The 25,349-nt window shown below is 44.8% G+C and overlaps 1 protein-coding gene across 2 annotated transcripts in view; it reads left to right on the forward strand.

Annotated features, from left to right (window-relative positions):
• SLC28A2 (solute carrier family 28 member 2) overlaps positions 1-25,349 on the forward strand; it is a 144,856-nt gene that overhangs the window by 114,108 nt on the left and 5,399 nt on the right. For both annotated transcript variants that reach the window (XM_077264218.1, XM_077264219.1), the window contains exon 14: positions 21,038-21,235. In XM_077264218.1, coding sequence (XP_077120333.1) covers positions 21,038-21,235 — 198 coding nt within the window. The remainder of the gene's footprint in view (positions 1-21,037; positions 21,236-25,349) is intronic.

Below are 25,349 nucleotides of genomic sequence, written 5' to 3' on the forward strand. Positions count from 1 at the left end.
CGGAGACCGTGCAGACAGCTGTAAACGGCGCTGCAAGGCCCAAAAAAACTCCTCTACGTTATCCTATGTAGTGTTTTTCCACAATTTAGCTGGATACGGGTGGAAAGACACTAATAGGAATTTTTTGAAAAAATGTGCAGCAGCCTGCACTACTTTAAAAAAAGGAAAATGGATTTTACGGTATGACGCAGTGACGCACCCTGAGCTGGATACAACCAGCGATGGCTGCACACAGACTACAGGGCGAGCTGCAGTCACACGGAGACCATGCAGACAGCCGTAAACGGCACTGCAAGGCCCAAAAAAAGAGTCTACGTTATCCTATCTAGTGTTTTTCCACAATTTAGCTGGATACGGGTGGAAAGACACTAATAGGAATTTTTTGAAAAAAATGTGCAGCAGCCTGCACTACTTAAAATAAAGGAAAATGGATAGAACAATATGAGTCAGTGAACCACCCTGAGCTGAATACAACCAGCGATTGCTGCACACAGACTACAGAATGGGCTGCACTAACTCACACAAAAAAAAAAAAACCTTGCAAATCGCTGTGAAAACAGCGCTGCAAGGCAAAAAGCAAGGTGAAGATATAGGAAAAGGCGTTCCAGCTCCATAAAATTTCAATGCTGTATTTCTCCATTAAAAGTTGATACGACATAGTAAATCCTTGCCTTTCTGCGAATGTCCTAGTACAGAGTACATGTGACGCGTTTCGATCGTACCCGATCTTAATCAATGCATGGTTTCTCGGAGATTGCAGTGATTGTTATCAAGTGTTCATGGACCAATCCTATGGACAATTCGAGTCACATGATTATTACCGCAGGTCCTGAACACACAAACTCCACCGCAGCTGCAAGAATTACACCTGACTGCGGTAAGATGACAATAACTGACAGGATATTCCTTACAATAAATACAGATAAAAATACAATAAATAATACAATGAACAATTAACAATAATGATACATGATTTCATTTTTTCGATTGAGACCAAATGGATATCTGGTTCGCAGGTTATAGATCCAGAAAGCTTCTCTGGTTAGAAGCTGTCTTTTAACATCTCCACCCCGCTGTGATAAATTAACATGCTCTATGCCCTGGATCGTCATCATAGATGTGTCTCCTGAATGGTACATAGTAAAGTGTTTGGCAACAGCTGATAAATTTCTATTTAGAGTATTATTGCTCCCCAGATCCCTCAAATGCTCCGATATTCTAGTTTTCAGCTTTCTCGTGGTGCATCCTATGTATGCTACATTGCACTTGATACAATCAATTTTGTAAACTACGTTACTTGTATGACAATTAATAAAGTTTTTAATGTGAAAGGTTTTAATTTTATCCTTATCCTGAAACGTGTTTTTTATCAATGCATTCCGACAAGTGCTGCAAGCAGTGACACCACACTTGTAAAAGCCCTTACATTGGAGCCATGTCTTAGATACCGGCTGTGATGAAAAGAAACTGGGTGATAATGAGCTGCCGATAGTTGGCGCTCTTCTAGCCACAACATTAAGTCCATCTTTAAGGATTTCTGAGTGCAAATCATCTTCCTGCAATATGGGTAACCTTTTTAAAATTATGTTTTTAATTTCGTTGAACTGAGTACTGTATTGGAAGCAAACATAAGGTTTTTTCCTCTTTACTTCTTTCCCTCTTTTATTTTCTCTGTCTGGTATTAGGAGACTATCTCTTGGTTTATTGTCAACTATTTTCTGTGCCCTATTTAGGGTCCAATTGGGATACTCTCTTTCTTTTAGCCTTACTTTTAGGCGACCAAACTCCTAATTTCTCAGCGTTTCTCTGCTGCTATTTCTTTTGAGCCGCGTGTATTCTCCAACAGGAATTGATTTAACGGTATGTTTGGGGTGGCTACTCCTTGCATGTAACACAGTGTTCCCACTTATGGGTTTGACATGCGTTTTGCTGTCAATAATCCGATTTTCCACCCCTATCAAATCTAGATCCAGGAACGATATTTCACTACGGTCCCATCTATGGGTGAATTTAATGCCATAATCATTTCCATTGATATACCCAATAAAATCCGGTACGGCAGACACATCGCCACCCCAAATAATTAGGGTGTCATCGATGGGTCTAAACTTTGTACCTGACACCGAATTTAATCTATTTATGACTATTATGGATGTGAATAAATTTATCCGTAACCTCACTATAAAAAAACATTTTGGCAACAGTGAGGAAGATTAGAAACTCAGAAACTGAGAGACAAGGGGCAAATGAGTTTGCACATATGGATTTTAGTGAGCAATTAGCGCTCTTATGTCTTCAGGATTTATCCACACAGGGTGCGACAGGATTTTCACAAAATAATCAGTCTGCCTGCTTTAGCACTAAGAATCCATACTTCTACCCTATACAGTCTAGGGTGGAATGTATGGATAAATTCCAGGAGATGATAGAAAAGGATTTAAAGCATCTCAAGGACAACATTACCAAAACGAACCAAAGAAATAAATTAAATAATCTCACATACAGGTCCTTCTCAAAAAATTAGCATATAGTGTAAAATTTCATTATTTACCATAATGTAATGATTACAATTAAACTTTCATATATTATAGATTCATTATCCACCAACTGAAATTTGTCAGGTCTTTTATTGTTTTAATACTGATGATTTTGGCATACAACTCCTGATAACCCAAAAAACCTGTCTCAATAAATTAGCATATTTCACCCGTCCAATCAAATAAAAGTGTTTTTTAATAACAAACAAAAAAACCATCAAATAATAATGTTCAGTTATGCACTCAATACTTGGTCGGGAATCCTTTGGCAGAAATGACTGCTTCAATGTGGCGTGGCATGGAGGCAATCAGCCTGTGACACTGCTGAGATGTTATGGAGGCCCAGGATGCTTCAATAGCGGCCTTAAGCTCATCCAGAGTGTTGGGTCTTGCGTCTCTCAACTTTCTCTTCACAATATCCCACAGATTCTCTATGGGGTTCAGGTCAGGAGAGTTGGCAGGCCAATTGAGCACAGTAATACCATGGTCAGTAAACCATTTACCAGTGGTTTTGGCACTGTGAGCAGGTGCCAGGTCGTGCTGAAAAATGAAATCTTCATCTCCATAAAGCATTTCAGCCGATGGAAGCATGAAGTGCTCCAAAATCTCCTGATAGCTAGCTGCATTGACCCTGCCCTTGATGAAACACAGTGGACCAACACCAGCAGCTGACATGGCACCCCACACCATCACTGACTGTGGGTACTTGACACTGGACTTCAGGCATTTTGGCATTTCCTTCTCCCCAGTCTTCCTCCAGACTCTGGCACCTTGATTTCCGAATGACATGCAAAATTTGCTTTCATCAGAAAAAAGTACTTGGGACCACTTAGCAACAGTCCAGTGCTGCTTCTCTGTAGCCCAGGTCAGGCGCTTCTGCCGCTGTTTATGGTTCAAAAGTGGCTTGACCTGGGGAAATGCTGAAATGCTTTATGGAGATGAAGATTTCATTTTTCAGCATGACCTGGCACCTGCTCACAGTGCCAAAACCACTGGTAAATGGTTTACTGACCATGGTATTACTGTGCTCAATTGGCCTGCCAACTCTCCTGACCTGAACCCCATAGAGAATCTGTGGGATATTGTGAAGAGAAAGTTGAGAGACGCAAGACCCAACACTCTGGATGAGCTTAAGGCCGCTATTGAAGCATCCTGGGCCTCCATAACATCTCAGCAGTGTCACAGGCTGATTGCCTCCATGCCACGCCGCATTGAAGCAGTCATTTCTGCCAAAGGATTCCCGACCAAGTATTGAGTGCATAACTGAACATTATTATTTGATGGTTTTTTTGTTTGTTATTAAAAAACACTTTTATTTGATTGGACGGGTGAAATATGCTAATTTATTGAGACAGGTTTTTTGGGTTATCAGGAGTTGTATGCCAAAATCATCAGTATTAAAACAATAAAAGACCTGACAAATTTCAGTTGGTGGATAATGAATCTATAATATATGAAAGTTTAATTGTAATCATTACATTATGGTAAATAATGAAATTTAACACTATATGCTAATTTTTTGAGAAGGACCTGTATAGACAGAAAAAAGCCCTCAGGGAATTAAAAGAAATGAAAAATATTATCATCAAAAAAAGCGATAAGGGGGGCATGATAGTAATTATGAATGTGAAAGATTATAAAGACAAAATGTTGGAATTATTAATGGATAATGAAACATAGAAAAATGAAGGGAAATCCATCAAAAAAATACAACGAGGAAATTAATATTATTGTAAATGAAGGTTTGAGTTTGGGTGTCCTTAGCAAAAAGCAGGCAGATTATCTGTATGTCCCCTATCCGAAAATGCCCATACTGTATGGTTTGCCTAAGGTACATAAAGGGGTGGGATTGCCGGCAATGAGACCTATAGTGTCAGGTATAGGCTCAATGAATGAACATCTCTGTGAGTGGGTGGACTCCATCTTACAACCGCTCGTAGTTAAATTGCCGGGTTACATCAAAGACTCCAGGGAAGTTCTTAAAACCTTCTCTAACAAAATATGGCACAAAAATTATTCATGGCTGTGCTGTGACGTGATATCGCTGTATACGTGCATACCGCACACTTTGGCGATGGAGGCGCTGCGCTATCATTTGGAGAACTTTAGCTCATACACGCAAGACCTCATTAATTATGTGTTACAGGTCATTTTTTTCCTTCTTGAACACAATATCTTTTCTTTTGAGAATGTGGTATACGAGCAGAGAACAGGTGTTCCGATGGGGGCTAAATACTCCCCTTCACTGGCCAATTTGACTATGGCTTATTGGGAACGCAAATACATCTATTGTGTGAATAATCCCTTCACTGAGTTCTTGGTCTGGTACGGCAGATACATCGATGACATCCTAATTATTTGGGGTGGCGATGTGTCTGCCGTACCAGATTTTATTAGGTATATCAATGGAAATGATTATGGCATTAAATTCACCCATAGATGGGACCGTAGTGAAATATCGTTCCTGGATCTAGATCTGATGGGGGTGGAAAATCGGATTATTGACAGCAAAACGCATGTCAAACCCATAAGTGGGAACACTGTGTTACATGCAAGGAGTAGCCACTAGTGTTGAGCATTCCGATACTGCAAGTATCGGGTATCGGCCGATACTTGCTGTATCGGAATTCCGATACCGAGATCCGATATTTTTGTGATATCGGGTATCGGTATCGAAACAACATTAATGTAAAAATGTGTAAAAGAGAGAATTAAAATAAAAAATATTGCTATACTCACCTCTCCGACGCAGCCTGCACCTTACCGAGGGAAGCGGCAGCGTTCTTTGTTTAAAATTCGCGCTTTTCTTTCCTTTACGTGAGTCCCGGCTTGTGATTGGTTGCGTGCCGCCCATGTGACCGGGACGCAACCAATCACAGCAAGCCGTGACGTAATTTCAGGTCCTTCAGGATTTTAAAATTACGTTCCGGCGTTGTGATTGGTTGCGTCGCAGTCACATGGGAGACGCAACCAATCACAGCAAGCCGTGACGTAATTTCAGGTCCTTAAGGATTTTAAAATTACGTCCCGGCTTTGTGATTGGTCCGCGTCCCGGCAACATGGCCGCCATTAACCAATCACAAGCCGTGACGTCACGGGAGGCTGGACACGCGCGCATTTTAAAATGGGCGCGTGTCCAGCCTCCCGTGACGTCCCGGCTTGTGATTGGTTGCGCCGCGGTCAACCAATCACAAGCCGGGAGGCTGGACACGCGCCCATTTTAAAATTTTAAAATGCGCGCGTGTCCAGCCTCCCGGCTTGTGATTGGTTGACCGCGGCGCAACCAATCACAAGCCGGGACGTCACGGGAGGCTGGACACGCGCCCATTTTAAAATTTTAAAATGCGCGCGTGTCCAGCCTCCCGGCTTGTGATTGGTTGCGCCGCGGTCAACCAATCACAAGCCGGGACGTCACGGGAGGCTGGACACGCGCCCATTTTAAAATGGGCGCGTGTCCAGCCTCCCGTGACGTCCCGGCTTGTGATTGGTTAATGGCGGCCATGTTGCCGGGACGCGGACCAATCACAGCAAGCCGTGACGTAATTTCATCACGGCTTGCTGTGATTGGTCCGCGTCCCGGCAACATGGCCGCCCTGACCAATCACAAGCCGGGACTTCACTAACCAAGTAAAAGCGCGAATTTTAAACAAACAAGGCTGCCGGTTCCCTCGCTGAGGTCCAGGCTGCGTCGGAGGGTGAGTATAGCGATATTTTTTATTTTAATTCTTTCTTTTACACATTTATATGGATCCCAGGGCCTGAAGGAGAGTTTCCTCTCCTTCAGACCCTGGGAACCATCAGGAATACCGTCCGATACTTGAGTCCCATTGACTTGTATTGGTATCGGGTATCGGTATCGGATTGGATCCGATACTTTGCCGGTATCGGCCGATACTTTCCGATACCGATACTTTCAAGTATCGGACGGTATCGCTCAACACTAGTAGCCACCCCAAACATACCGTTAAATCAATTCCTGTTGGAGAATACACGCGGCTCAAAAGAAATTGCAGCAGAGAAACGCTGAGAAATGAGGAGTTTGGTCGCCTAAAAGTAAGGCTAAAAGAAAGAGAGTATCCCAATTGGACCCTAAATAGGGCACAGAAAATAGTTGACAATAAACCAAGAGATAGCCTCCTAATACCAGACAGAGAAAATAAAAGAGTGAAAGAAGTAAGGAGGAAAAAACCTTATGTTTGTTTCCAATACAGTACTCAGTTCAACGAAATTAAAAACATAATTTTAAAAAGGTTACCCATATTGCAGGAAGATGATTTGCTCTCAGAAATCCTTAAAGATGGACTTAATGTTGTGGCTAGAAGAGCGCCAACTATCGGCAGCTCATTATCACCCAGTTTCTTTTCATCACAGCCGGTATCTAAGACATGGCTCCAATGTAAGGGCTTTTACAAGTGTGGTGTCACTGCTTGCAGCACTTGTCGGAATGCATTGATAAAAAACACGTTTCAGGATAAGGATAAAATTAAAACCTTTCACATTAAAAACTTTATTAATTGTCATACAAGTAACGTAGTTTACAAAATTGATTGTATCAAGTGCAATGTAGCATACATAGGATGCACCACGAGAAAGCTGAAAACTAGAATATCGGAGCATTTGAGGGATCTGGGGAGCAATAATACTCTAAATAGAAATTTATCAGCTGTTGCCAAACACTTTACTATGTACCATTCAGGAGACACATCTATGATGACGATCCAGGGCATAGAGCATGTTAATTTATCACAGCGGGGTGGAGATGTTAAAAGACAGCTTCTAACCAGAGAAGCTTTCTGGATCTATAACCTGCGGACCAGATATCCATTTGGTCTCAATCGAAAAAATGAAATCATGTATCATTATTAGTGTTGAGCATTCCGATACCGCAAGTATCGGGTATCGGCCGATACTTGCGGGTATCGGAATTCTGATACCGAGATCCGATACTTTTGTGGTATCGGGTATCGGTATCGAAACAACATTAATGTGTAAAATAAAGAATTAAAATAAAAAATATTGCTATACTCACCTCTCCGACGCAGCCTGGACCTTACCGAGGGAACCGGCAGCGTTCTTTGCTTAAAATGCGCGCGTTTACTTCCTTCCGTGACGTCACGGCTTGTGATTGGTTGCGTGCCGCCCATGTGCCCGCGACGCGACCAATCACAGCAAGCCGTGACGTAATTTTCAGGTCCTCAATGCCTAATTCTAGGCATTCAGGATTTTAAAATTACGATCCAGCTTGTGATTGGTCGCGTCGCGGTCACATGGGCGACGCGACCAATCACAAGCCGTGACGTATTGGGAGGCAGGAAACGCGCGCATTTTAAAATTACGTCACGGCTTGTGATTGGTTGCGTGCCGCCCATGTGACCGCGACGCGACCAATCACAGCAAGCCGTGACATAATTTCAGGTCCTGTATGCCTAATTCTGCATTCAGGACCTGAAATTACGTCACGGCTTGCTGTGATTGGTCGCGTCGCGGTCACAAGGGCGGCACGCAACCAATCACAAGCCGTGACGTAATTTTAAAATGCGCGCGTTTCCTGCCTCCCGTGACGTCACGGCTTGTGATTGGTCGCGTCGCCCATGTGACCGCGACGCGACCAATCACAAGCCGGAACGTAATTTTAAAATCTTGAATGCCTAGAATTAGGCATTGAGGACCTGAAAATTACGTCACGGCTTGCTGTGATTGGTCGCGTCGCGGCCACATGGGCGGCACGCGACCAATCAGAAGCCGTGACATCACGGAAGGAAGTAAACGCGCGCATTTTAAGCAAAGAACACTGCCGGTTCCCTCGGTGAGGTCCAGGCTGCGTCGGAGAGGTGAGTATAGCAATATTTTTTATTTTAATTCTTTCTTTTACACATTAATATGGATCCCAGGGCCTGAAGGAGAGTTTCCTCTCCTTCAGACCCTGGGAACCATCAGGGATACCGTCCGATACTTGAGTCCCATTGACTTGTATTGGTATCGGGTATCGGTATCGGATTAGATCCAATACTTTGCCGGTATCGGCCGATACTTTCCGATACCGATACTTTCAAGTATCGGACGATATCGCTCAACACTAATCATTATTGTTCATTGTATTATTTATTGTATTTTTATCTGTATTTATTGTAAGGAATATCCTGTCAGTTATTGTCATCTTACCGCAGTCAGGTGTAATTCTTGCAGCTGCGGTGGAGTTTGTGTGTTCAGGACCTGCGGTAAAAATCATGTGACTCGAATTGTCCATAGGATTGGTCCATGAACACTTGATAACAATCACCGCAATCTCCGAGAAACCATGCATTGATTAAGATCGGGTACGATCGAAACACGTCGCATGTACTCTGTACTAGGACATTCGCACAAAGGCAAGGATTTACTATGTCGTATCAACTTTTAATGGAGAAATAAAGCATTGAAATTTTATGGAGCTGGAACGCCTTTTCCTATATCGTCATATTAACTCATCCTGGTCCGAGATGAAGTTCCGTGCACCTGCGTAGATCGGTGAGCTGGCTGTGGCTTTTTAGCTTATTTATTTTTGCAAAAGCAAGGTGAACACACAGCGGTTGCTAAATTAGCCTGGGAAAAGCACAATGGATGAAATCGCTATCTCAACTGGCCCTCAGTCAGAACACAGCGTGCTATGCCTAACTGAATTCACAGCAGAGTGAGCCAGAAAGGGCGGCAGCGTTTTTTATACTGCATCATGACATCATTTCAGCAGCCAATCACAGCCTTGCCAGTAGTTACATGCCCACCATGCTGAATAGGATGTGCCCACACTTGTAATCATTCCTCATTGGCTGAATTCGTGCAGTTTGAATCCAGGGAACTTCCGATTCCGGTATCCGATACGCGGCAAGTATCGGATCTCGGTATCGGAATTCCGATACCGCAAATATCCGCCGATACCCGATACTTGCGGTATCGGAATGCTCAACACTACTTACCATACTTCAGCACCTGCAAAAAACGTAAAATAATAAATCGTATACTACCTGTCCACCGTAGTCCAATTAATAACGAGTGTCCCACGACGATCTCCCCTATAGAACAGTGACATCGGGTGATGTCACTGCTCTATAGGACCCTCAGTGACACACTGACAGGAGACAATGGCTCCTGCAGTGCATCACTGAGGTTACTAAGGTTCAAAGTCTTACTTTATGGCAAAAAGCTGCGTGGGAAAATGTCTCACCCAGCAATGCCATAAAGTGAGACTAGGGACTTCTTTTTTACAGCGGCGGAGGAATACAATGGTGGAAGGATACCTTCCTGCCGTCATTGTGTTCCTGGAGCCCCTGGAGAGCAGTCGCATTATCTGATGCTGCTGCTCTCCATGGGAGATCGTCGTGGGACACTCGTGGATTTCTGCGGACAGGGAGTATATTGGTTGTTTGTTTTTTTCATATTTTTTACAGATGACACTGGCTTCGGAAAACAAAATGACAAGTAATGGTGAAAATGTAATCTATGTTTAATGTACTGTATGTCTATATGTATGTATTGTATGTAATGTATGAATGTATTGTATGTAGTATGTATGTATGGAGTATGTATGTAATGTATGTATGTAGCATGTATGTAGCATGTATGTAGTATGTATGTATGTATGCAGTATGTATCTATGGAGTATGTATGTATGTAGCATGTATGTAGCATGTATGTATGTATGTAGCATGTATGTAGCATGTATGTAGTATGTATGGATGTATGTATGTAGTATGTATGCAGTATGTATGTATGTAGCATGTATGTAGCATGTATGTAGCATGTATGGATGTATGTAGCATGTATGTAGCATGTATGGATGTATGTAGCATGTATGCAGCATGTATGTAGCATGCATGTATGGAGTAATTTTTTTTTTTTTTTTTCATTCAACACATTAGCCGGATGATGGGACTATTACTGTCCCATCATTGGCTAATGTGTCAATCACTGTCAGTGTAGCAGGCATCGTCCGATGGGACTTGTAGTCCCATCGGACGATGCTTGCACACACGCATAGAGACCCCCCCACACGGGGAGAGAATGCAGGGGGGAGAGGAAGGAGAGTGACACGGGGGGAGAGAATGCAGGGGGGAGAGGAGGGAGAGTGACAGGGGGCAGAGAATGCAGGTGGGAGAGGAGGGAGAAGGACACGGGGAGAGAATGCAGGGGGGAGAGGAGAGAGAGCGACACGGGGGGGAGAGAATGCAGCTTACCGGAGATCACTGGGACTGTGTGCAAGAGGGGAGGCGGAGACATAGCAGGAGAAGCACCCAGGGAGGGCAGCATGTGAGAGCAGAGGATGTCTGCTCAGAACGTGCAGTGCCTGAAGTACAGACAGAGGAGCAGGGAGATAAATCACCCGCACTCCCCACTCTCCGGCTCCAGTCAGCGCTTCTGTCCTGCAGCGATAGAGAGTGGAGTTCGGCAGATAGCACTGGGCTATAGTACAATGGTGGCCAGTCACACCTACAGCAGTGAGTTGTACAGCCCACACAGGCATGCCCAGCTCACTGCTAATGCTTCTCCAATGTTATAGATAGGGTCAGCGCTGGTCTATTATCTCCTATGTCCATGGGGTGCCGTAAAATGACACTGCTAGTGTCGTGCTACTGCTGTGAAACCAAGATGTCAGCCCCCAGTTCCTTCTTTCTACTGGTATAACACACAAAATCTGTTTTACATGCATTCAAATCTTGGTTATAACAGCATGTTATGCTACATTACATTGATTAATTAATGATCTACAAACGCGGTACCTTACCTTTAAAGCAGCCAAATCAAAGGGCTTTACTGTGGCATTTACTCTAGATTCTAACTGTAGAGGGCACTAGAATTTTGCCCCATGAACTCCACTATTCTTTAGTCGACAAAAAGACCAAAATGTGTGATTAAATCCAATAAGTTTGTTGTATTTGCTATAGATATTATTTAATATTCCAATGTTATTTTTTCATTCCAGGGGATGTAGAATGCTTGTTGTCTGTGTTATCAGGGCTGCCACTAGAAATTTCAGGGCCCCATACTGGCAAATTTTTTGGGGCCCCCTTGAGACTCCGCCCAGGCTCCACCCCAGCCCCACCTACACTCTCCACCCCTCGAACTGTCCACAGTCCCACAGCTCTCTCTTGGAAAAACTCCACTTCTCACCTATCACACATTAACAGTTCCCATCACCAGATCACACATATAGCCGGCAGATATTGTGTTGGCAAAAAGATTTTTTAAGCCACCACGATAACACAGTAGACACTTTTGGCCGGGGCCTACTCTGCTGTAACCTACTAACTATTTGTTAAAATATGCAATACAATTTAGGTATATTTTTATTTATTTTTCAATTTTTAAAATGACCAATTATACCACATACAAGGAACAAATACTGCTACACCATGTCCAGACCACATATTACTACCACATAGTGACCAAATAACACATACAAGAGACAAATACCACCGCACCATGTCCAGACCACATATTACCAACAGTGACCGAATAATATCACATACAAGGAACAAATACTACCGCACCATGACCAGACCACATATTACGACCAGTGTTGTGTATCCGCTTTTTGGGCTCCCCTGGTGGTTGCTGGTGGTACTGGTGACTTGTTTGCACTTTGCTGCTTCTGTTCACCTGCTTCCATCAGCGTTTGGGAGTTTCCTATTTAGCCTTGCTCTCCAGTCATTTCCTTGCCAGTCATCATTGTAACCAGAGCCTTCGGTTGCATGTTCCTGCTACTAGTCTGCTGATCAGCTAAGTGGACTTTGTCCTTTTGTTTTGTATCTTTAGTCCAGTTTGCAGTTTTGTAATTCTCTGTAGCTGGAAGCTCTTGCGGGCTGAAATTGCCACTCCTGTGTCATGAGTTGACACAGGAGTCTTAAAGTAATTTCAGGATGGTTTTTTGAAAGGGTTTTCAGTTGACCGTGAAGTCCTCTTTTGTATCCTTCTGCTATCTAGTAAGTGGACCTCTCTTTGCTAAATCTACTTTCATACTGTGTATGTCTTTTCCTCTTAATTCACCGTTATTACATGTGGGGGGCTGCTATCATCTTTTGGGGTATTTCCCTAGAGGTAAGCCAGGTCTGTTTCTTCCTCTACCAGGCGTAATTAGTCCTCCGGCTGGCGCGTGGCATATAGGAAGCCGTAGGTATGCTCCCTGGCTACTGTTAGTTGTGTGGTAGATTTAGCTCACGGTCAACTCGAGTTTCAATCACCCGAGAGCTCGTTCGTTACTTATATGTTTCTTACGTTCCCTTGCCATTGGGAACCATGACAGTATGACCGGCCACGTGTTAAACTTATTGGCAGAAGAAAGGAGAGAAAAAGGAAGTCTGTAAATTTATTTTTTTTTTCTTTTTCCCTATGCTTGCTTCATAGTTGGATCAGTTGTATTTCAGCTCTAATTACTGCCTTTGCCTTTCTCTCCTTATAATCCTTGAATGGCTCTGAGCTCACCTGTTTAAAGATGGATCCTCAGAGTTTGGCTGCAGGTTTAAATAATCTTGCTACGAAGGTTCAAAATTTACAAGATTTTGTTATGCATACTCCTATTTCTGAACCTAAAATCCCTACACCAGAGGTGTTTTCCGGAGATAGATCTCGGTTTCTGAATTTCAAATATAATTGTAAATTATTCCTTTCTCTCAGACCTCACTCCTCAGGAGATCCTGTCCAGCAGGTTAAGATTGTAATTTCTTTGCTGCGAGGTGACCCTCAAAATTGGGCATTTTCATTGGCACCAGGGGATCCTGCGTTGCTCAATGTGGATGCGTTTTTCCTGGCTTTAGGGTTGCTTTATGAGGAACCTAATTTGGAGATTCAAGCTGAAAAAGCTTTGATAGCCCTATCTCAAGGGCAAGATGAAGCCGAGATATACTGCCAAAAATTTCGTGAATGGTCTGTGCTTACTCAGTGGAATGAGTGCGCCTTAGCGGCAAATTTCAAAGAGGGCCTTTCTGATGCCGTTAAAGATGTTATGGTCGGGTTCCCTGCGCCTACAGGTCTGAATGAGTCCATGACAATGGCAATTCAGATTGATCGGCGTTTGCGGGAGCGCAAACCCGTGCACCATTTGGCGGTATCTTCTGAAGAGACGCCAGAGAAAATGCAATGTGACAGAATTATGTCCAGAAGCGAGCGGCAGAATTATAGGCGTAAAAATGGGTTATGCTTCTATAGTGGTGATTCTGCTCATGTTATATCGGCATGCTCTAAACGTACTAGGAAGGTTGACAAGTCTATTTCAATTGGCACTTTACAGTCCAAATTTATTTTGTCTGTAACCTTGATTTGTTCATTATCAGTTATTACCGTGGATGCCTATGTGGACTCTGGCGCCGCTCTGAGTCTTATGGACTGGTCCTTCGCCAGGCGCTGTGGGTTTGATTTAGAGCCTCTGGAAGTCCCTATACCTCTGAAGGGTATTGATTCTACACCTTTGGCTTGTAATAAACCACAGTTCTGGACGCAAGTGACTATGCGTATGACTCCAGACCATCAGGAGGTGATTCGCTTCCTTGTGTTGTACAATTTACATGATGTTTTGGTGCTTGGATTACCATGGTTACAGTCTCATAACCCAGTCCTTGACTGGAAAGCTATGTCTGTGTTAAGCTGGGGATGTCGGGGGGCTCATGGGGACACTCCTATGGTGCCCATTTCGTCATCTATTCCATCTGAGATTCCGGCATTTTTGTCTGATTATCGTGATATTTTTGAAGAGCCTAAGATTGGTTCACTCCCTCCTCACAGGGATTGTGATTGCGCCATAGATCTGATTCCTGGCAGTAAATTTCCAAAGGGTCGTTTGTTTAACCTATCTGTACCTGAACATGCTGCTATGCACGAGTATATTAAGGAGTCCCTGGAAAAGGGACATATTCGTCCTTCTTCATCACCTTTAGGAGCCGGTTTTTTCTTTGTCTCTAAAAAGGATGGCTCTCTGAGGCCTTGTATTGATTATCGACTCCTGAATAAGATTACAGTCAAATATCAGTATCCGTTGCCTTTGCTGACTGATTTGTTTGCTCGCATAAGGGGGGCTAAGTGGTTCTCTAAGATTGATCTTCGTGGGGCGTATAATTTGGTGCGAATTAAGCAGGGGGATGAGTGGAAAACCGCATTTAATACGCCTGAGGGCCATTTTGAGTATTTGGTAATGCCTTTCGGCCTTTCTAATGCACCTTCTGTCTTTCAGTCCTTAATGCATGATATTTTCCGTGAATATTTGGATAAATTTATGATAGTGTACTTGGATGATATTTTGATTTTTTCTGATGACTGGGAGTCTCATGTTCAGCAGGTCAGGAGGGTTTTTCAGGTTTTGCGGGAGAATTCTTTGTGTGTAAAGGGTTCTAAGTGTGTTTTTGGGGTTCAAAAAATTTCCTTTTTGGGGTACATTTTTTCCCCTTCTTCTATTGAGATGGACCCTGTCAAGGTTCGGGCTATTTACGACTGGACGCAGCCTACTTCTCTGAAGAGTCTCCAGAAATTCTTGGGCTTTGCTAATTTTTATCGTCGATTTATAGCTGGTTTTTCTGGCGTTGCTAAACCTCTGACGGATTTGACTAAAAAGGGTGCTGATGTTGCCAATTGGTCCCCTGCTGCTGTGGAGGCCTTTCGGGAGCTTAAGCGCCGCTTTTTGTCTGCCCCTGTGTTGCGCCAGCCTGATGTTTCCCTTCCCTTTCAGGTTGAGGTCGATGCTTCCGAGATTGGAGCGGGGGCGGTTTTGTCGCAGAAAAGTCCCGACTGCTCAGTGATGAGACCTTGTGCGTTCTTTTCGCGTAAATTTTCGGCCGCCGAGCGAAACTATGATGTTGGTAATCGGGAGCTTTTGGCCATGAAGTGGGCATTTGAGGAGTGGCGTCATTGGCTTGAGGGTGCCAAACATCAGGTGGTAGTTTTGACTGATCACAAGAATTTAATTTATTTGGAGTCTGCCAGGCGCCTGAATCCTAGACAGGCACGTTGGTCGTTGTTCTTTTCCCGGTTTAATTTTGTGGTCTCGTACTAACCGGGTTCTAGGAATGTGAAGGCAGATGCTCTTTCTAGGAGTTTTGAGCCTGACTCTCCTGGGAATTCTGAACCTGCTGGTGTCCTTAAGGATGGAGTGGTTTTGTCTGCTGTCTCTCCTGATTTGCGACGTGCTTTGCAAGAATTTCAGGCGGATAGACCTGATCGTTGTCCGTCTGGTAGACTGTTTGTTCCTGACGAGTGGACCACTAGAGTCATCTCGGAAGTTCATTCTTCTACTCTGGCAGGTCATCCGGGAATTTTTGGCACCAGAGATTTGGTGGCTAGATCCTTCTGGTGGCCTTCCCTGTCTCGAGATGTGCGTGTTTTTGTGCAGTCTTGCGATGTGTGTGCTCGGGCCAAGCCTTGTTGTTCTAGGGCTAGTGGGTTGTTGTTGCCCTTGCCTATTCCGAAGAGGCCTTGGACGCACATCTCGATGGACTTTATCTCGGACCTCCCTGTTTCTCAGAAGATGTCTGTCATCTGGGTGGTGTGTGACCGTTTTTCTAAAATGGTTCATTTGGTGCCATTGCCTAAGTTGCCTTCCTCATCTGAGTTGGTCCCTCTGTTTTTTCAAAATGTGGTTCGCCTGCATGGTATTCCGGAAAACATCGTTTCTGACAGGGGTACCCAGTTCGTGTCTAGATTTTGGCGGGCAGTCTGTGCCAGGTTGGGCATTGATTTGTCTTTTTCGTCTGCATTCCATCCTCAGACCAATGGCCAGACGGAACGAACTAATCAAACTTTGGAGACTTATTTGAGGTGTTTTGTGTCTGCGGATCAGGATGATTGGGTTGCCTTTCTGCCGTTGGCGGAGTTTGCTCTTAATAATCGGGCTAGTTCTGCCACTTTGGTTTCTCCTTTCTTTTGCAATTCAAGGTTTCATCCGCGTTTTTCATCTGGTCAGGTTGAATCTTCGGATTGTCCTGGAGTGGATGCGGTAGTGGATCGGTTGCATCAGATTTGGGGACAAGTGGTGGATAATTTGGAATTGTCCCAGGAGAGGACTCAGCAGTTTGCTAACCGCCGTCGTCGTGTTGGCCCCCACCTTCGTGTTGGGGACTTGGTGTGGTTGTCTTCCCGTTTTGTCCCTATGAGGGTTTCTTCTCCTAAATTTAAACCTCGGTTCATCGGTCCTTATAGGATTTTGGAGATTCTTAACCCTGTCTCCTTTCGTTTGGACCTCCCGGCATCTTTCGCTATCCATAATGTGTTCCATCGGTCGCTGTTGCGGAGATATGAGGTACCGGTGGTTCCTTCTACTGAACCTCCTGCTCCTGTGCTGGTGGAGGGTGAATTGGAGTACATGGTGGAAAAGATCTTGGACTCCCGTATTTCCAGACGGAGACTTCAATATCTGGTTAAATGGAAGGGCTATGGTCAGGAAGATAATTCTTGGGTAACTGCCTCTGATGTTCATGCCTCGGATTTGGTTCGTGCCTTTCATAGGGCTCATCCAGATCGCCCTGGCGGTTCTTGTGAGGGTTCGGTGCCCCCTCCTTAAGGGGAGGGTACTGTTGTGTATCCGCTTTTTGGGCTCCCCTGGTGGTTGCTGGTGGTACTGGTGACTTGTTTGCACTTTGCTGCTTCTGTTCACCTGCTTCCATCAGCGTTTGGGAGTTTCCTATTTAGCCTTGCTCTCCAGTCATTTCCTTGCCGGTCATCATTGTAACCAGAGCCTTCGGTTGCATGTTCCTGCTACTAGTCTGCTGATCAGCTAAGTGGACTTTGTCCTTTTGTTTTGTATCTTTAGTCCAGTTTGCAGTTTTGTAATTCTCTGTAGCTGGAAGCTCTTGCGGGCTGAAATTGCCACTCCTGTGTCATGAGTTGACACAGGAGTCTTAAAGTAATTTCAGGATGGTTTTTTGAAAGGGTTTTCAGTTGACCGTGAAGTCCTCTTTTGTATCCTTCTGCTATCTAGTAAGTGGACCTCTCTTTGCTAAATCTACTTTCATACTGTGTATGTCTTTTCCTCTTAATTCACCGTTATTACATGTGGGGGGCTGCTATCATCTTTTGGGGTATTTCCCTAGAGGTAAGCCAGGTCTGTTTCTTCCTCTACCAGGCGTAGTTAGTCCTCCGGCTGGCGCGTGGCATATAGGAAGCCGTAGGTATGCTCCCTGGCTACTGTTAGTTGTGTGGTAGATTTAGCTCACGGTCAACTCGAGTTTCCATCACCCGAGAGCTCGTTCGTTACTTATATGTTTCTTACGTTCCCTTGCCATTGGGAACCATGACAGACCAGTGACCGAATAATATCACATACAAGGAACAAATACCACGGCACCATGACCAGACCACATATTACCACCACAAAGGGGCCAAATAGCACATACAAGGGACAAATTCCGCAACACCATGTCCAGACCACATATTACCACCACATAGTGACTGAATACTACAATACTGATCAGTAATAAAAAACCCGCAATACTATCACCATAATTGCCATTATACACAGGAGATCTGTACTTAGTATGCAGTGTCTGTGTACAGGTAATAGTGATCACTGGTGACATTATACACAGGAGCTCTGTATATAGTATACAGTGTATAGAGTCAATGTATAGGTAACACACTGACTCACCAGTGACGTCTCTAGGTGAAGTCCTTCATCTTTCAACTTTCATCCAGCACAGACCGCCATCACTTCTTCCAGCCAGGACTTGTCTCTACAGGAAATAACACAGTTATCTCGAGCTCCGCTTGCAGAACACTTTACTTCATTTTTCCCAACTTCTACATTACACCACATGAAGAAAAAAAGGCGACATAGTATCACTCTACACAGTAACAGGACCGCCCCCCTATTTAAACAGTATCCTCAAAAAATAAAATAAATACGTTACTGCAGTAATAATATCCCTTAATTAGCTCCTATGGTAATAATATTCCCCATCCTGGCCCCGTGTATCTTATTCTTGGCTCCAGCCATATGTTCTCCCATCCTGCCCTCATGAGTATCCATTCTGCCCCATATGATCTCCCCATCCTGCCCCATCTGTCTCCATCGTATCCTTCCTGCCCCATGATCCTGGACGATCTGTCTCCAATCTTGCCCTCAGTGTCTCTAATTATGCCCCCATGTCTTTCATTCTGTCCTGTGTCTTCATTCTGCCCCTTATCTCCATTCTGCCCTGTATCTCCATTCTGCCCCCTATGTCTCCAGTCCTGCCCCCAGTGTCTCCACCATTCTGCCCCCAGTGTCTCTACCATTCTGCCCCCAGCATGTCCAGCATTCTGCCCCCAGCGTGTCCAGCATTCTGCCCCAGCATGTGCAGCATATTGCCCCCAGTGTGTCCAGCATTCTGCCCCTGTGTGTCCAGCATTCTGCCCCCAGTGTGTCCAGCATCCTGCCCCCAGTGTGTCCAGCATATTGCTCCCAGTGTGTCCAGCATTCTGCCCCAGTGGGTCCAGCATTCTGCCCTCGTGTGTCCAGCATTCTGCCCCCAGTGTCTCCAGCATTCTTCCCCCAGTGTCTGCAGCATTTCTGCCCCCAGTGTGTCCAGCATCCTGCCCCCAGTGTGTCCAGTATATTGCCCTCAGTGTGTCCAGCATTCTGCCCCCAGTGTGTCCAGCATTCTGCCTCTGTGTGTCCAGCGTTCTGCCCCCAGTGTCTCCAGCATTCTGCCCCCAGTGTCTCCAGCATTTCTGCCACAGTGTCTCCAGCATTCCGCCCCCAGCGTGTCCAGCATTTCTGTCCCCAGCGTGTCCAGCATTCTGCCCCCAGCGTGTCCAGCATTCTGCCCCCAGCGTGTCCAGCATTCTGCCCCCAGCGTGTCCAGCATTCTGCCCCCAGTGTCTCCAGCATTCTGCCCCGTGTGTCCAGCATTCTGCCCCCAGTGTGCCCAGCATTTCTGCCCCCACTGTCTCCAGCATTTCTGCCCCCAGCGTGTCCAGCATTCTCCCCAGCATGTCCAGCATTCTGCCCCGGGGCCCCCTGGATCGCAGCTCTCAAAAATAAACAAAACACGAGGTATTCTTACCTGGTCGCGCTCCTGCGGCGGGCAGCGAAGCTCCCTCCCTCCACGCAGGGGAAGCGCGCACTCGCTGGCGGCTGACAATGACGTCAGATGCCGGCGAAGTGCGCGCTGCGGCTCACGTCAGCTGCCAGCCTCTGATTGGCTGGCGGCTGTTAATTATTGATGTGTGGGCGCGAGCCCGCACCTGCACGTCAATAGCGTTAAACTGCCGCAGCGGCAGTAGGGTAGGGGCCCGGTGAGCACATGAGATGGGGCCCGATGCGGGCCCCCTCTTCCCACCGGGCCCCATACGCCAGTCAGGGCAGTAATGCCCTGATGGCGGCCCTGTGTGTTATACTGTGATATTAGAGGGTTGAGCTAAATTACCCATCATGGTTTGAAATGCTACTATTCCTTGTAACAGAGTATAGCAGTATAATATATGAGTATTGTATTTTGGTGTTTTAATGAAAGCATTGTTTAGGGACAACATGGCATTTTTATTTGAACAGTATTCTGGCACATTTATTCTTCTATAATTCACTGCAAATTTCATAGGGCCCCCTACTACACCATCATCCTCCCCTGCATGTCTTTCTCTCTTAGGACATAGATATTTTCTTCTGTCACAAATACAAGAACGAGAATAGACTAGAAAACAGGGGCTCACATATCATTTATTTAAGATTTTGGCTAGAAACACATTTTCACACATGTCTGATTGTAGGTGGTACTACCACTGAGACCCTCCAATTCAATCATTAAAATGGAGATTCTGATCACAGTGAGAAGTGTTAATGGTAGATAAGCATGCACCCTGCCACTCCATTCAAGGTCCCCAATTCTTTTAAGACTGACATTTCATATTCCATTTTTAATGAGGGGTGTGCTGGAAAAGAATGGGAAAATTCATTAAGAGGTGCACACCACTTCATCAATTTGGTGCACTTTATCAGTGGCAGGTGGTTCTGTGTGCCTCGACAGAAGTGTTATTTCAGTCGATGACTGGAGTAATATTTCCGGAGAAAAAAAGTGCTGCTAAATTTCATGAATCTGATGGCAGCAAGAGCCATGCCCAGTCCCGCTCCCCCCATTTTGGCAGAACTGCCCAAAACTGATGTGAAAGTGCCAAGCCACTAAATTATCATGAAACTATGTGTGCAAAACTTTTGCAACTTTTTAATGTGTTATACGGAAGAAGTAGCATGGGCACTTTGACAAATTGGAGCCAATGTCTCAGAAACAGTTCTCCATGTAGTAGTTTTTATCAGCCTCATAGACATGGAATAGAGTAAAAGTGTGTATGCATGACCACCACTACCTCACTCAAGCTTCTCCCCACATCTGTTGTGGAGTGAGGAGAAGTGTGGAATTTGAGACCCCTTTTTATTAATTTGTAGGAGTCAGTGGCCAATTTTTAATGGCACAGTCCTTTTCACTCATTTAGTATTTTATTAACCAAAATATATTGCAGAAAATATCTGTTTGCATTTTGTGCGTTTTAACTATGCAATCCTTCATCTCCAGCTAATACTTTCCTACATCTTCATGCCTGTGGCCTTTATGATGGGAGTAGAATGGGATGAAGCAGATCTAGTTGGTGAGATGTTGGGGACAAAGATAATTTTGAATGAGTTTGTGGCATATCGAATGCTGGCTGATTATAAGGCTAATCGCCTCGAAGGTGTGGAAGAATGGATAGATGGATCCAGACAGTGGATTTCGGTAAGCATAATATAATAATAAACAAATTTGTGGTAAAACAAGAGTAAAAATATAATGTTTGGTAGAACTTTAGGTCTTGCGATAATCAATGACTTTGACTGATTTTTTGCATTTCAATAAAACCCAATAGAGAAAAAAAATAATTGCCAGTTGTAGGACTATATGGACCGCATTCTCTTATGTTAAAGTGCAAATGTTACAAGTTTGCTGAAGAGGCATCAAATGTTAATACTAGTAAATTACCTCAATGAAGAAATAATAAAAGATAAAAAGAAGAGAAGGGAATTATTTCTGCAATACAGTGTATAATTTATACAAGTTATACCCTTTGGATACTTGTAAGACTCATTCAATTTTGATGAAAAGAAGAGTTTTGTCTTGAAACAATATTAATGTACTGTAGATGATGAGGCAACAGTATTTTATATACCATATTTTGCAGATTAAAAGATGCATCGGTTTACCCCAAATTTTGGGGAAGCAAATAGGAAAAAAATGTATTTTTTTAAATAAAATGGTGCATGTTATAATCCGGTTTTGCAGCAGCTTACCTGGGAGGCAGGTGACAGTGTCTCTACTGGCGGAGGCTGGAGATGCTGCATGCTACAGGCTGGTAGGATGGGGTGTTCAGTGGCGGCAGGATGCGGCGTATGCACAATTAAGACTTTGGAAGCCATGATCGCAGTGCCCAGATCTCAATTTGCGCATGTACAGCCTCCAGCGCACACAGCATTAGAAAGTATGGAAGGTGTGGGGCTCCGGGCTGTCACAACATGTTGACAGAGCCCCCGCTGAAGTCAATCCCCAGCACCGCTAAAGACAGATGGGATACACAAACATAGGGAACACTTAGCTTGAGGAAACTCAGTGAGAAACACCAACGTCCTCCAAACACCAGAGAGGAAGATAGCCACAGAAAGAAACACTGACGTCCTCCAAACACCAGAAAGGAAGATAGCCAACTTCAATAGCTCCAAGCCTGAGGTAGCTCAAGACGAAACACTACTGGACCAATAATGGCGGTTTTCATATAGGGACCAATGAATCTAGGTCCCAAATTCCAGGAAGGAGATTCCTGGAAGACAACCACACAAAATCATTCACATTCAGGTGCGGACCTGGCATGCGTTTACTGACAGCCAAACATATATACCTGTCTCTCCTGACCCTGTTAGGAACAGGTAGTGGTGAAACAGAACCAGATGGATGGGTATGCAGTACTTTAGAACATGTGCAAACATTGCAGGTAGACACTTTTTCAACCACATCCCGATGCAACCTTGGCCACCAAAAATTATGAGATAGGTGGTCCGCGGTTGCCTTACCACCTGGGTGGCCAGAGTTATAATATTCTCCAGTTACTTAGATGGCACAAACAACCTCCCCGAAGGGTAGGAAGGAAGACTGTCCCCTTGCGCCTCCAACACCTCATCCTCCAGGTCAGGTTACAAGGCCAGAATGCCTACCCCTTCTGTATAATTGGGGCAGGGTCCTCCAGAAAAAAATGGCAGTAAGGTCCCTGTACATACAGCAGAAGGGGAAACATTTAGGCAGTTACCATGACAGTAATCTCCCAACTTTACAATCTCTCTGGACTGCGAATCCACAGTTGGATTATGCTTCACCAATCAGGGCAAACCCAGAACCATTGGAGTGTGGAGACCATTCAGGACAATACAAGGAATTATTTCATAATGCGAAGTCCCCACCTTCAGTCTTATGTTATGAACAATTTGTGTCAGTTTTCTCTGTGAAAGTGGTGCTGAGATAATGGAGCAAATAGGAATAGGTTCAACCAAGTTAGAGCAGGCAAAACCATGAGTTCTAGCAAACTCAGCATCCACCATACTGACTCCAGCTCCACTGTCTACAAACACAGAATTTTTTTCAGACCTGCTCTCTAGCACCACCTCTGCTGTCAGGACAAAATGAGAATTGCAGGTTGAAGAAGAACGCACCCCTTGATTATCAGGCTCAAGGCTCCCAAGGGTTAATTGAGTCTGTTTTTGATTTGGAATTACAGGATATGCCCCTATAAAATGTCCCTTCTTCCCACAAGAAAACATACACCCTTTTTCATGCAAATGTTGGAAACATGCAACGTGAAGGCAGCCCCCAACTGCATGGGTGACTCTCACTCTGCAAGTATAGGTTCACCCCAGGACCTTCCCTCCAACACCAAGATCTTGTCTTACCCTTTTGTCCCGTAGGCGTCTATCCACCCGAATAGCCAAGGACATGGCAGCCTCTAGTGACACAGGAGTTTTATACACTGCTATTGGGTCCTTTAACCTTTCAGTGAGGCCCTGAAGGAATTGACTTCTGAGAGCCAGGTCATTCCATTTGATATCAGTTGACCACCTGCGGAATTCGGAGCTATAGGCCTCCACTGAACAACTCCCATACTGAATGCGATGCAGTCTGAATTCTGCCAAGGAAATACAGTCAGGATCATCATAGATCAGGGCAAGAGCCCTGAAAATCTCCTCCACAGGCTGGAGACACATAGAATCCTGTGGCAAAGAAAAAGCCCAGGACTGAGGTCCCACCTGCAACAGTGAAATAATAATTTTTACTCATTGCACCTTATCTCCAGAGGAGTAAGGATGAAGTTTAAAGTACAATTTGCATGCCTCCTTAAATACAAAAAACTTGTCCCTACCCCCAGAAAACCTCTCCAGGAGGGCAATATTGGGTTCAAGCTGGACCGGCCAACCTGCAGTGTTCCCCACAATAGGAGCCTGCCGCTGCCGTTGCTGCTGGACCTTAGAACGAATGTCAGTCACCTCCAGTGACAACTTCTGCAGCTGTTCTGCTAGCACAGCAACGGGATCCATGAACTGAGCAAAAGAAAAAAAACACACACAAAAAAGTGTCAGTTTTTGTTTGTTTTTTTTACAGATGTGAATGGCGGTTGATAATGTCATGCAACATGTATGTAGTGCAGAGGTAGCACACTATGCATTGATGAGGCAGGGACCCAGCAAAGTTCAAAACAAAAGTCTCTTTTAATGTTCAACTCAGAGCAATACACAGTACACATTATCCTCTGATCGCAACCAGGAACCATATCCTCCAGATTTCAGCCAATAAACACGCCAGTCCACCTCCGAGACCAGTTGCTGTGGGCAACTGCACCGCTATGTACGCTGTGGATGCCAGGTCTTTCAGATCCGCTTGCCTGTGTTGCCTCACATAGGTGGAGCTCTGCAGAGCCATCTGCTCTGCACACTTGAGAGACCCAAACTGACTCTGACCCTGACACAACCAACCCTCTGCTTCAGGGGTTTTTACAAGCAACCTGTGGCCACTGGTCACCTGGAAAACCCGGCCAGGAAGGAAATGGACTGTCCCACTATCATCCTGTAGTCCATTTCAAAAATAAAAGCCCAACAGGTTTTCTTAAATCTGCCCTGGACAAATAGCTTGTCCAAGACCAATACTCACTTTTATTCTGCATTGCAGAATCACAGCTATGCCTGTTACTGCAATGCACTCTCATGGCCTCAATATGCTTCTGTGCGCATCCTGGGGAGAACACACAGTGACCCTCACATGTGACAACGGTCACTGCCTCACATGTAGGAAAGGCTAAGTGCAACATGAAGGGATAAGGGAAAGGGAACTAAACACTAGGGAAGGGAAGAGTGGAGACCCCTAGGCAGATCTAACATCACCCTTTCTGCCCTATTGTCCTTATACAGGTTCCGCACCTTTCGCCGTGCATGATACCTATTCCCTGCCTGACCCTGGCGATAAGCTCTGCATAGGGGAGGACAGGATGTCTCTAGGCAATCCCCACTACCACTAAAGACAGATGGGATATACAAACATGGAGACCACTTAGCTTGAGGAGACTCAGAGAGGAACACTGATGTCCTTCAAACACCAGAGAGGAAGATAGCCGACTACCAGTCCACGTGTGTCAACTAGAGTCGGGGGATGTTGCCACTGGGTCCTAGAGTCAGAAGGACCAGGAAGAAGTCTGCAAAGCAAACTGCTGAGACCGTCTGCAGACAGATGCAGAGCGACGGTCTGCAGCATCTGACATACCCGTGACAAATGACCATCATTATTGGACCATAGGGGGGTCTGGTCTGAGGAGTCTTATTTT

This window comes from Ranitomeya variabilis, chromosome 5 (genome assembly GCF_051348905.1).
Source record: "Ranitomeya variabilis isolate aRanVar5 chromosome 5, aRanVar5.hap1, whole genome shotgun sequence".
NCBI lineage: Eukaryota > Metazoa > Chordata > Amphibia > Anura > Dendrobatidae > Ranitomeya > Ranitomeya variabilis.